At 47.5% G+C, this 13,604-nt stretch overlaps 1 protein-coding gene across 1 annotated transcript in view; it reads left to right on the forward strand.

Annotated features, from left to right (window-relative positions):
- LOC108518383 (integral membrane protein DGCR2/IDD) overlaps nucleotides 1–13,604 on the forward strand; it is an 89,098-nt gene that overhangs the window by 72,564 nt on the left and 2,930 nt on the right. Inside the window, 2 exon segments of the mRNA XM_017856668.1 lie at nucleotides 6,698–6,901; nucleotides 13,355–13,507. Of these exon segments, the coding sequence (XP_017712157.1) occupies nucleotides 6,698–6,901; nucleotides 13,355–13,507 (357 nt within the window).

Here is a 13,604-nt window from a genome sequence, read left to right on the forward strand (position 1 = left end):
CAGGAGATCGAGACCATCCTGGCTAACACGGTGAAACCCCATCTCTACTAAAAATACAAAAAATTAGCCGGGTGTGGTGGCAGGTGCCTGTAGTCCCAGCTACATGGGAGACTGAGGCAGGAGAATGGCGTGAACCTGGGAAGCGGAGCTTGCAGTGAGCTGAGATCGTGCCACTGAACTCTAGCCTGGGGGACAGAGCGAGACTCCGTCTCAAAAACAAACAAACAAAAAAAGAAAACAAAACAAAACAAAAAAAAGAAGTGAGGTTGGCCTGTTATTTTTTTTCTATACTCTCCTTGACTCTCTCTTTTTTTTTTTTTAAGGTGGGTCATCACTATGTTGCCCAGGCAAAAATGCAGTGGCTAATCACAGGCATGACCCTAGCACAGTACAGTCTTGAACTCCTAGGCTCAAGTGATCCTCCTGCCTCAGCCTCCCAAGTAGCTGGGACTCCATTGACTCATTTCTGTATTACACTGTATTAGTTTTCTGAAATGAGTTGGCAAACATTTTACTGTTCTCTAAATCCATTTTGTACAAGTTGGAGATAATCTTGTCTTTGAGTGTTCGATAGAACCGCCTTATAGGACCATCTGGGCTGGAGGAGGGAGACTCTGTAACTTGTTAATTTAGGTATAATTTCAAGCTTACGGAAAAGCTAGAATAATACAAGGGACTTCCTTTCATATACTATTTACACAGACTCACCAGTTACAATATTTCTTTTTTTTTTCTTTTTTTTTTCTTTTTTTGAGACGGAGTCTCGCTGTGTCTCCCAGACTGCAGTGCAGTGGCGCGATCTTGGCTCACTGCAAGCTCCGCCTCCCGGGTTCACGCCATTCTCCTGCCTCAGCCTCCCGAGCAGCTGGGACTATAGGCGCCCGCCACCACGCCTGGCTAATTTTTTGTATTTTTAGTAGAGATGGGGTTTCACCATGTTAGCCAGGATGGTCTCAATCTCCTGACCTTGTGATCCACCTGCCTTGGCCTCCCAAAGTGCTGGGATCACAGGTGTGAGCCACCACGCCCGGCCAGTATTTCAATTTTACTACATTTGCTTTATCATTCACTTTCTCTGCATATTTTTTTTGAATCACTTGGGAGTAAACTGAAGATACTGTGGACCTTAAGCCTTTTCTACTTCAGTGTATATTTCCTAAGAACAAGGACACTCTTATGTACCTACACTGTGTGGATCAAAATCAGGACACTTAACATGGATACATTACCATACAATAATCCACAATCCATCATTCCAGTTTTATCAGTTGTTCCAATAATATCCTTTATAACTATTTTTTTCCTGGTCCAGAATCATGCATTGTATCTAGTCATCATGTCTTCTGGATTCTTTTAGTCCTTCAGTTTGAGTAATTTCTGTTGACCTGTCCTCAGGTTTACTAATTCTTTCCTTGGCTGTGTCAAGTCTGCTTATGAGCCCGTTGAAGGTATTCTTCATCTGTTTCGTTGATTTTGTCTGTGTTTTTATTTCTAGGATTTCCATTTGATTCTTATAGTTTCCATCTTTCATCTGAATTTCCCATCTAACTTTGTATATTGTCCAGCTTTTCCATTGGAGCCTTTAACAAATTAATCACAGTTATTTTAAATTCCCTGTGGGAAAGTTCCTTCATCTGTTTCATATTTGAGTCTGGTTTTTTGAATGTTTTGTCTCTGGAGCATGGTACTTTTTTCTAGGCTTTTCATTGGAAGTCTGACATCTTGTGTGGGACAATAGAGACTGAGTTCAATAGTTTTGTGCTTGCAATGGCTATACCTTTACTTCCACTAGGCCTTTCTTGTGGGAGGGTCTTTAGTACAGTGAAGGGCATTGATCTGGGTGAGAGTTGGGCTGGGCTTGGGGTTTGTTGGCACTGTAGTTGCTCTCAGTGCACCTCAGGCTTTCGTCGTCAGCAGGATTGTTGTTCTGGGTGGAGGCTGGTTTGCCAGAGGGTTTTTCTTCATGTCTCCGCCACCCTCCACTTTAGGTCATCCCTTTGAGCCACATCTCTAGAGAGTCTGTCTTTTGCAGCCCGCCTAGCAGGCTGTGTGACTCAAAGCTGGTTAGCATGCTGATAGTAGGGTCTGATGTTCTAACTGCATCTCAGCCTTAGACAGGCCCAGTGCCCTGAGTATCCAGGGTGGACCCGTCACAACTGCTTCTGACCCTCCTGCAGCTGGAGTTGGGTCCAGCACAGTGGCTTTTCACCAGGGCCCTAAAGACTCCAGGTATGCTCTGATTAGAGGCAGGCTGACTAGAAGCAGGGCAGTGGAGGTGATTGGTTTGGGGAACATATTTGACTTTCCTTGGTGGGTTTTGAGTTGGAAGTATGGACTCAAAATAGAGAAGTTGGTGGCCATTGACCAGATCCTGACTGCCCTAGACTGGTTGCCACAAAAGTGGTAGGTCAGAGGCCTTTGCTCATATGTGGTCTGGCCTTTGTCAGGTATCGTCATGAGGCAGAAATGTTCTATAAATGGAATCATATAGTCTGCAACCTTTTGAAGTTGACTTTTTTCACTCATAATTCCCTGGAGAGTCATCCAAATTGTTACTTTTATTAACAATTTATTCCCCCCCCCTCTTTTTTTTTGGCGACAAGGTCTCTGTCACCCTATAGTACAGTGGTGTGATCACTGCTCACTGCAGCCTCAACCTCCTGGGCTCAGGTGAACCTCAGCTTCCCGAGTAGCTGGGACCACAGGTTCATGCTGCTGTGCCCAACTTATTTTTGTATTTTTTTTTTTTTTTGTAGAGGCGGGATTTCGCTATGTTGCCCAAGCTGGTCTCAAACTATAGGCCTCAAGTGTTGAAGGACATCTGGGCTGATTCCAGTCTTTGGCTATTACAATGAAAGCTGCCATGAACATCTGCATACAGGTTTTTGTGCAAACATGTTTTCTTTCTTTCTTTCTGTGTGTGTGTGTGTGTGTGTGTGTGTGTGTGTGTCTGTGTGTCTGTGTGACAGTCTTACTCTGTTGCCCAGGCTGGAGTGCAGTGGCACAGTCTTGGCTCACTGTAGCTTCAGCCTCTTGGGTTCAAGCGATTCTCATGTCTCAGCCTCCCGAGTAGCTGGGATTATAGGCATGTGCCACTACGCCCAGCTAATTTTTGTCTTTTTAGTGGAGACGGGTTTCATCATGTTGGCCAGGCTGGTCTTGAACTCCCAACCTCAGATGACCCACCCACATCAGCCTCCTAAAGTGCTGGGATTACAGGCATGAGCCACCGCATCTGGCTGCAAGTGTGTTTTCAGTCCTCTGTGATAGATGCCCAGGATTACAGCTGCTTGGCTGTAGCGTAGTTGCATACTTAGTTTTTAAAGAAATAAGCAAATTGTTTTCCAGAGTGGCTGTACTGTTTTATGGTCCCACTAGCAATGTAGGAGTGATTTCATTTCTCCATGTCTTCCCCAACACTTACTGTTTTCACTATTTTTCATCTTAGCCCCTCTGTTAGGTATGCAGATATCTATGTAGACATGTAGCTCCTTGTGGTTTTAATTTGCATTTCCCTGAGGCTAATGATGTTAAAACCTTTTCGTGTTTCATGTGCTTATTTGCCATCTGTATATTCTGTTTGTTGTTCATGTTATTTTTCTGTTTTCTCTTTGCATTGTTTGTTCATTTTGGTTTGAGAGAGGATCTTGCTCTGTCACCCAGGCTCAAATGCAGTGGTGCAATCATAGTTGACTGTAACCTTCAGCTGCTGGGCTCAAGCAGTCCTCCCACTTAAGTCTCCTGAGTAGCTGGAACTGTAGGTGTGCACCGTCATGCCTGGCCAAGTTTTTTATTTTCTATGGAGATACAGTCTCACTACGTTGTCTAGGTTGGCCTCAAACTCAACTCCTAGGCTCAAGTGATCCTCTTGTATTGAGATTACAGGTGTGAACTAATGATCTGTTTTGTTCTTGTTTTTTTTAAACTGTTGAGTTTCGAGGTTCTTTATGTATTCTAGATACCAGTCCTTTGTCAGATATGTGGTTTGCAAATATTTTTTCTAGTCTGTAGCTTGCCTTCATCCTCTTCACATGAGCTTTCAGCCAAGAAAGTTTTGTTATTGTTTTTCCCTGGCAGTATAAGTTTACCCAGAGAACAAAAGTTCTTAATTTTAATGAAGTCCTGGTTATTCGTCTCTCCTTTTATGGATTTTTTTTTTTTTTTTTTTTTTTTTTTTTTGAGATAGAGTTTCACTCTATTGCCCAGGCTAGAGTGAAGTGGTACAATCTTGGCTCACTGCAACCTCCACCTCCTGGGTTCAAGTGATTCTTGTGCCTCAGCTTCCCAAGTAGCTGCGATTACCAACATGAGCCACCACCACACCTGGCTAATTTTTGCGTTTTTAGTAGAGACAGGATTTCACCATGTTGGCCAGGCTGGGCGCAAACTCCTGACCCCCGGTGATCCACCTGCCTCTGCCTCACAAAGTGCTGGGATTACAGGTGCAAGCCGCTGAGCCCAGCCTCCTCTTACGGATCATTCTTTTGGTTTCAAGTCCAGGTACTCTTTGCCTAGCCTTACATTTCTTCTGTGGGTTTTCCCTAAAATTTTAATCATTTTCCATTTTACATTTAAGTCTAGGACGTGTTTTGAATGAGTTTTTTACTAAGGTGTGAGACTTAGGTCAAGGTTCTTTAGTCCAGTATAGCTTTGCTCCCACATACCACCTTTGTGCCATTCTTAGCAAATCTTAAGTGTGTTACATTTTTGTATGTTATAGACCCAGCACTACATTCCATACATATTACTTTATACAATTGCTTTTTAAATCAGCTAAGAGAATAAAGGAGGAAAACTATGCATGTAGGCTGTAATTTATAATCACATGATTGCCTTTACTGTTGCTCTTCAGTTTCTTATTTGTATTCAAATTACTATTTGGGGATTGCATACTTTTAGCCTGAAAAACTTCCTTTCGTGTTTCGTACAAGGTGAGTCTGCAAACAACTTCTCTCACTTGTTGTTTGGGAAAGTTTATTTTACTTTTATTTTTCAGAAGATATCTTTCCTAGATTTGGATCTCGGTTGATGGTTTTCTGTGAGCAGTTATCCCACTGCCCCAGCCTCTGTTGTTTCTGCTGAGAAGTCAGTTGTTTGTCTTTTTGGGGTTCCCTGATAAGTAACAAATCATGTCCCATTCGCTGCTTTTCATATTTTTGCCTTGTCTTTCACTTTCAGCATTTTCACTCTGATGTGTCAGTTTGTGGCTCCTTTGCGTTTATCCTATGTGGAATTTGTTGAGCTTCCTGGTTGTGTAGGTTATTGTTTTTCAATGAATTTGAGTAGTTTGGAACTGTTAGTTCTTCGAGTATTTGTTTTGCCTCTTTCTCTGTCTCCTCTCCCTCCTCTGCATTTGTTACTCCTGTTTCACATTTGTTGGTGTGCTTAATGGTGTTTCACATTTCTCTGGGAGCTCTGTTCATTTCTCTTCATTCTTTTTTCTCTGTTTTAGCCAGGGAATAATTGTATGTGAGTATCTTGCCCTGGGAGTTCCTGACCACATAGGTGACCTAGATTTGACCCCAATCCTTTTTTTTTTTTTTTTTTTGGAGACAGAGTCTCACGCTGTCGCACAGGCCAGAGTGCAGTGGCGCAGTCTCTGCTCACTGCAACCTACACCTCCTGGGTTCAAGAGATTCTCATGCCTCAGCCTCCTGAGTAGCTGAGGTTACAGGTGCATGCCATCACGCTTGGCTAATTTTTGTATCTTTAGTGGAGACAGGGTTTTGCCATGTTGGCCAGGCTGGTCTCGAACTCCTGACCTCATGTGATCCGCCTGCCTCGGCCTCCCAAAGTTCTGGGATTACAGGTGTGAGCTACTGCGCCTGGCTGACTGCAATCTTAAGTGAGGCATGGACCTGTGGTTGTGAAATTTCAGAAGAGTCTTTTTCTAGACATCCTTACCCCATTTGGAGACTGTAACAAGCTACCTTCTCATGTCTTTTTGCCTTTCACTGAGGGTAGCTCTCTTGGAGGCTCCTTTATCCCTTTTCTCTTCCTCCAGGCATTCGCAATATCTGCCTACCAGTTGAAGACTCTGGGTTTTTAGCCATGGCCATTCCTCTTACTCTTGTCCCAGGTCAGTTCTGTGCAGAGTGTGCCTCAGGTCCAGTGGACTGTCTTCCCAAGCAGAACTGGCAGCTTCCTTAGACACATTCTGATTTTGAAATGGTTAATACTCATAGCAGCTGCATCTTAGAATTGAGAAGATCTCGTAAGTAATCTACTTTGGCAACTTCAAGGCAAACACTTCTGCCGTGACCCTGGATTCTGGCACTCTGCTCCATCCTGGCTCTCTGGCCTCCATTTGCCCTGGCTGGATGTGCTTTGTCCTAACGGTGTGTTGTAGTGACTGCTGTTGGACAGCCATTCCCTGTGCCATGTGCCAGATCCATGACATTCCAGTCCTAGGAAGACTCTCAGCATAATCTGGCCAAGTCTTCAGTTGCCTTGTTGGTTCCCCAGGCCCAGGTAGGGAAGGTCAGCTCGTGTCAGGTGGTGCAGCGGTGATGGCAGCGTTTGCTCACAGAGCTGTCTCAGAGGCTTTGATGCCACTGCTCTAGTGGGCATGTCTCACATGACTCGTCCAACTGCCTCATTCCCATTCTAAGGTAGCAGGTAGCGTTCACAGGCCCACATGGGGAGGCTACCTTTTTTGGCTATGTATACATCTGTACACAATGTATGCTCATTGCAGGTCAAACATGTGTTGACATCAAGGACAACGTGGTGGATGAAGGGTTCTACTTCACCCCTAAGGGGGACGACCCATGCCTGAGCTGCACCTGCCATGGAGGGGAGCCTGAGATGTGCGTGGCTGCTCTCTGTGAGAGGCCCCAGGGCTGCCAGCAGTACCGCAAGGACCCCAAAGAGTGCTGCAAGTTCATGTGTCTGGACCCAGGTGAGACTCTTGATAGTAGGTCCCAAGTCAGCCTCCCTATTTGGGGCTGGAGGCTAGGCATCCGTTTGCTTCCTCAGTGGTGAGGACTCAGGGCAGTTTACAGAGCATGGCGCAGCAGCAGTGGCAGCGTTTGTCACAGAGATGTCTCAAAGACTTTGATGCTACTACTCTAGTGGGCGTGTCTGACACAACCCCTCCAGCTGCTTCCTTCCCATTCTGGGGTGACAGGCAGCAGTCACAAATGAACTTGAACTTGAGTGTGGCTGTTTATCCACAAATCACCACTGACAGCTTCAAACCTATCTTCAAATCTCCGCCTCTAGGGTTTAAGCCATTCTTCTGCCTCAGCCTCCCCAGTAGCTGGGATTACACGCATGTGCCACTATGTGCAGCTAGTTTTTGTATTTTTACTAGAGATGGTGTTTCGCCATGTCGTCCAGGCCAGGTCTTGAACTGCTGACCTCAACTGACCCACCCACCTCAGCTTCCCAAGGTGCTGGGATTACAGGCATAAGCTACCGCACCCAGCCTAGACTTCTAATTTATGTCCACATTGGAACTCTTCCTGTTCTGTAGTATGATACGGAGGGTAGTGACAGTTGTCATTGCTTACAGTCATCCATTTTTACCTTAGAATCTTCAAGAAAAAGATGAAATATTATTCTCAGTTTCGAGATCAGACTCCTCACCACCAGGCGGGGCTTTAAGGTAGACAGTACAGGGAATCTGATCTCGGGGTGATCCTCTTCCTTCCACTTGCGAAAAGAGAGGGGCAGGTGGGTCGCTGCTCTCTGAGATGTTAACACACCTCACACTCCAGGGGCATGCTTTGTCATTCTGCACACCAGTGTAGCTGCAGCTCTGTGTGAATTCAGATCTCAAGAGAAATGTAAATCAAAAGTATGAGTTTCTCTCTTTCTTGGGTTCCACAGTAAGAATGAAATGATGGGGACTTACTGAAGTCCCTGGACTTGTGGACCCTGTAGAAGAGCAGCTTTGGCAGGGTGTGATGGCCATCTCCGTCTCCAGGGTCCCTGTAGAGGAGAGGCTGCAGCTAGAGGCTGGGCCACAACAGTGAAAGCTGCCCCTGAGTGGAATGTTGTCAGTGTCCCTCCACACCAGGAGGCTGCTGGGTGGGAGGACAGAGCCGGCCTCCAGAGGCCGTGTCTGAGGCTGGGTGAAAGTGGGCACTCTGGCATGCACCATTAGACATGTGAAGTTGACTGTGGTGAGCACAAGGCTACATTTGCAGCCAGGCCCACCAGAGGACCCAGAGCTAGAGGGTGATGCTTGGACCCCATTCTACAGGGCAGTTTCTCCTCGTATCGGGTGCATGTCTGTTTAAGGCCATGAGAAGCACCAGTTGAGTGCTTACCAAGTTCCCTGTGCCCAGCCACATAACTTTAAACCTCCAACTTAGTGACGGGCTACAAGAGTCAAACTGTTCACAAGCCATGCTACCTGGACTCCTGGTTCCATTTCTCAGGAGTCTACCAGTGCTGCCTTGCCACTCTGTCCAAGCTTTGTAAGAATGCCTAGATGTGTACAAGGATGACCCATTTGTGGACATTTATGGCCTAAAGAGCCTGCCCAGCCCCAAGGACTTCTTAGCAGAGCAGGGTCCTTAGTGCATCTGGGTGGGCCCAGAGCAGCTGCAGCCCTCTCTCCTGCACGGCCAGAGCAACTTAGCTGGGCCCTGCTCTGCCCACCCTGTGGCCATGCTTCCATGGGCTTCTGACTCTCCTAGGGGCCTTCTCCTGGGAAGTGCTCATACTGCATTAAGAACCGAGACACTATCACCAAAACTGGAGACTCTGGGAATAGGATGTCATGTGTTAAGCATCAGAATGTCCCCTTCAACAAGCTAAGAGTGTCTACTTTTGCCACCCTGTCATCATTGTGCTCAAGGTCAAAGCCAGTGCCAGAAGGCAAGAAGAAATGAAAAACCATCCAGGCCAGAGGGGAAGAAATGAAACCATCTTCTTTTACAGATTACATGGCGGCATAGAAAATCCTAGGGAATCTGCAGGAAAGTTATTAGAACTAATAAGTGTGTTTAAGCAAAGTCTCCAGATAGAAGGGCAACTTAACGAAAATTCATTGTATTTATATAATCTACCTGTAACGGTTGAAAATTGAAATTTTTGAGAAAAGTACCATTAGTAATAGCACCAAAAAACATGAAATACCCAATTATAAATAATATAAAATATGTGCACTTTCTGTTTGCTGCAAACTGTAAAACCGTAATGAAAAAAAATCAAAGGCTTAAATAAAAGGGAAGACACCATGTTCATGGATCAGGTGTCTCAATATCATTAGGAGGTTAACTCTTCCCAAATTATAGATTCAGTATAATCCCAGCCAAAATTCTAGCAGACATTTTTGTAGGTATTGAAAAGCTAATTCTAAAAGTTAGGTGGGGCCAGGCGCAGTGTCTCGCACCTGTAATCCCAGCACTTTGGGAGGCTGGGGAGGGTGGATCACTTGAGGTCAGGAGTTTGTGACCAGTCTGGCCAACATGGTGAAGCCCCATCTCTACAAAAAATACAAAAATTAGTTGGGTGTGGTGGCTCAGGAGGCTGAGGCAGGAGAGTCACTTCAACCTGGGAGGTAGAAGTTACAGTGAGCCGAGATCACGCCACTGTACTCCAGCCTGGGTGACAGAGCAAGACTCCATCTTAAAAAATTAAAATAAATAAAAGTTAGGTGGGCTGGGTTCAGTGGCTCATGCCTGTAATTGTAGCACTTTGGGAGTCTGAGGCAGGAGGATTGCTTGAGGCCAGGAGTTCAAGACCAACCTGGCCAACATAGCAAGACCCCATCTCTTAAATAATAAAAAGATAGATAAAAGTTGGTGGAAAGGCAAAATAATTAGAATAGCCAAAGTAATTTTTACAAAGAACAAAGTTGGAGGATCCATGCTGCCTAATTTATGAGTGTGGTACTGATGAAGGAATAGACACATGGATCAATGGAACAGAGCAGTCCAGAAATAGTTCCACACTACATATAATCAAGTGATCTCTCTCCTTTTGTTTGTTTGTTTGTTTGTTTAAGACTAGTCAAGTGCAGTAGTGAGAACAGGAAAAAAGTAGAACAAGGAGTTTGATCTGTTAACTGACTGTGAACAGTCAATTGAGATAACTCACTACCGTCATCTTTGACAAAGGTGCAAGGGTGGTTCAGTGGAGAAAGGAGAGTCTTTCAATGACTAGTGCTGGGACAGCAGGACATCCATATGCCAAAAAATACAAACTTACACTATCCTTCCTTCTGTATGTAAAATTTACTCAAAATGGTCATAGACACAACTGTAAAACCTTGAACTATAAAACTTCTATAGGAGAAAACATAGGAGAGAAATCTGTGACCATGGGCTATGCAACATTTTTAGCTTGATCCTTAAAAAAAACACAAATTCGACTTCATCAAAATTGAAAATTTCTGTTCTTTGGAAGACACTGTTAAGGAAATGAAAAGATAAGCCCCTGACTGAATCAAAACAAATATTTGCAAAACACACACTGAAGGTCTATATTCAGAATACACCAAAACTCAATAATAAGAAAACAAAACAACCCTATTGAAAAATGGCTTTAGAAGAAGATTTACTTTATTACACTTTACAAAAGAAGATACAGGATGGCAGTCAGGCACCTGAAACGATGCTCAGTGTTGGCCATTAGGGAAGCAAACTAAATCCACATGGGGTACCACCCCTGCTCGGAAGGCTGAAATCATGAAACTGACAGCACCAAGTGCTGGCCAAGGTGCATAGCAGCTGAAACTCATGCTGCCCTCTGCCCCTGCTTGCTCTGCTGCTGTTGGGCAGCCCTGATATGGTGAGGTTCCCAGAGGCATGTTGAGGTGTTTGGCTGGTGCAGCTGCCAGGCACAGAGCCCACATTGGGTTCCTGGTCTCAGCTTCTGATCCCTGCTGACCTTCTGCTCCCCTTGCCGTCTCTGATGGAGATTTTGAAACTGTTAGGAGGTAACCAAGCTCAGTGAAACGGTGAGCTCGTTGTCATTGGAATTCTTCATGCACAGGCTGGATCCTCTCTCTGGGAGCTACAGGATAGCTCAGAGACAAAAGACAACCCCAGCTGTGCAGCCCAGAACTCCATGGAGGGAGCAGCCCTATCAAGGGGCCTCTGGGGTCCCTGGGCTGGCCTCTGGCTTCTGGGGCAGGCTCTGTTCTTTGTGCTTGACTACAAGTGGCTTAGTTCTGAGAGATGATTATTTCTGGTCCCTACCTTGAGGTACAATTGGGACCTTGACCATGTCCTTGGGTTTATTTTAGAACTGATTTAAGAGTTAGTCATTGCAAAGGGGCCGCTTCCTTAGGAGCTCCCCTGGTATCTCTGAACTGGCCTCCAATGAACAGGCACGTTGCCAGTCCCTGGGCCACTGAGCTTTCGCCCACTGATGAGAGTGCCCTTGAGACTGGAGGAGGGTCAGAAGCATCAGAAAAAGCAGCTAATTGGTGAGAGGATGTATCCTTCTCACATGTTCACTTCATGTGTTGTCAGCAAGATATGCAGCTTTCGGAGGTGCTTCCTGGCCCCGTGGGAGGAGGGCAGGAGCTGGCGCTGCCATCTCTGTGGGCATGGAGTGTCCTGGGCTAGCAGGAATGACTTGAGGGCTCTGGGAGCCCAGCCACTCACATGGGGGTTGTGAAGTGTCTCCTTGGGGCAGGCAGGGGGAGTCCTGCCAAGATTGTTGCGGAGGTGGGAGTGGCCATTCCTAGCTTAGCAGGCTCCCTGCTGGTGTGGGGTCCTCCTCCTTCCAGGAGCTGATGGGTCACTCCTCGTTCTGAAGTCTCCCTGGACTTCACTCTTGGTCTGTGGAGGCAGCTACTTCTGGGACCACTTCCTGGTTCTGCTATTCTCTGACTTCTGTGAGTTGTCAGTTTACCTAGGTCAGGAGTGCATGGAAGTGCCAGCATGGTATAGATGCATAGCTGGCACAAATTCTCCCTTCATGCCTGCTGCCACTCACATCATCTCTGCCTCCCCATGGGCAGCTCATAGCGAGCCCCTAGGCTGGTGTGCACTGCACCAGGGCAGGGTGTCTCACTCTTGGCACTGTTGACATTTGGACCAGATATTGTGTGATGGGGGCTGTCCTGGAGAATGTTGAGCAGGACCCCTGGCCTCCACCTGCTGAATACTAGTAGCATCCCAGCCAAGTGGTGGCCACGAAAAGCATGAAAGGGTCCAAGAAGAGCAGAGGAAGGCGCAGCAGCTTAGACCCGGTGCTCCTTGGTGTGGGAGCACCAGTCCCAAGGGCTGGGACTCAGCTTCATGGCCCCTTCTGCCCACTCACCCAGCAAAGAGGTGGAGTCGGGTCCACCCAGCCCTCCTATACCTATGCCTGGTACGTGTGTACCCAGTGTGTGGGTGTGGCTGAGCCAGGAGAGCATCTCAGCGGGGAGCCTGTGGGACCCAGTGCTGTGTCCAGGTGTCATCTGCACGTGTGTGCTGGGGCTGGGTGCATCAGGGGATGCACATTTTCTCTGCCATGGCTTGTTAAGGATTGAAGTGACAGGCTTCACTCCCAACCACAGCAGAGGCTCATTTGTGAAACGATACCTGAATTGACCGTGCGGCTGCCCACAGGGGCTCACTGTTCCCCCACATAGTCCATCAGGGAGTTGTGGCAGTCTGAGTCCCAAGTGTACCTTGTACTGTCACTTCTCCCAGTCTGTTGCTACCTGGTCCAGGCCTCTGTCATTCCCTTCTCTGCCGCGGCAGGTCCTCCTCCTGGCTTCCTGATGCCCTATGCTACTCTCTTGCAGCCTGTCCTCCCCACAGCAGCCGCCCAAGCCATGCTCTGCAGGGACGTCACCCCCACTCCAAACTGGCAGCAGCTGTCATGAGACCCCTGCCTACCTGGCCAACCTGGCCTCCCACCAGGACAGGGCTGTGTCCCTCACCTCCCCCTGGCTCATCTTGTTGGGCAACTGAGCACCTTCCTTCCAAGTGCCCAGGCCTCAGACAAAAGGAAAGCTGCTGTTGGACGGATATGGGTGGTGGCCGGTGCACAGCCCTGGCCCCTGGAAAAGGATGTGCACCTCTGCAGGAGGGCCACTCCCCAGCCGCACCTGGGGCATACAGCGCATGAGCGCAGCCTGCGAGGAGTGCTGGTCCTAGGACAGGAAACCCCACTTTGCTCCAGTGATGGTCAGATGGGTGTTAGCACACAGCAGCCCCGGGGGCCATGGTGAGATGCTCCTCCTGACCTGAGATTCGCTCTTCTGCTTCTGTGCTGTCACCATGTTCTTGATTTTGAGTGGCCTTATTTCACATGTATCCTGAAGATGGTTGAGTGCAGGGAAACACCGCGTGCCTCGTCCACACAGCCCGCCTGGGCAGGAGGATGACAGCATCCCCAGCCCAGCACGAGGGTGGTCCCCCTTCTCAGATCGGCCATTTCCTTCCCTCCCCGTCAGATGGCAACAGCCTATTTGACTCCATGGCCAGCGGGATGCGCCTGGTTGTCAGCTGCATCTCCTCCTTCCTCATCCTGTCCCTGCTGCTCTTCATGGTCCACCGGCTGCGCCAGCGGCGCCGGGAGCGCATCGAGTCCCTGATTGGAGCAAACTGTGAGTGCCCTCTGAGGGCCACAGCCCTGGTCCCCATCCCCACCCCAGGTCACCCCTGTCTTCGTGAGCTCCCCATCCCTGGACAGAGAGGGCAGAG

The sequence above is a fragment of the Rhinopithecus bieti genome, unplaced genomic scaffold (assembly GCF_001698545.2).
Source record: "Rhinopithecus bieti isolate Rb0 unplaced genomic scaffold, ASM169854v2 scaffold_44745, whole genome shotgun sequence".
NCBI classification, from domain to species: domain Eukaryota; kingdom Metazoa; phylum Chordata; class Mammalia; order Primates; family Cercopithecidae; genus Rhinopithecus; species Rhinopithecus bieti.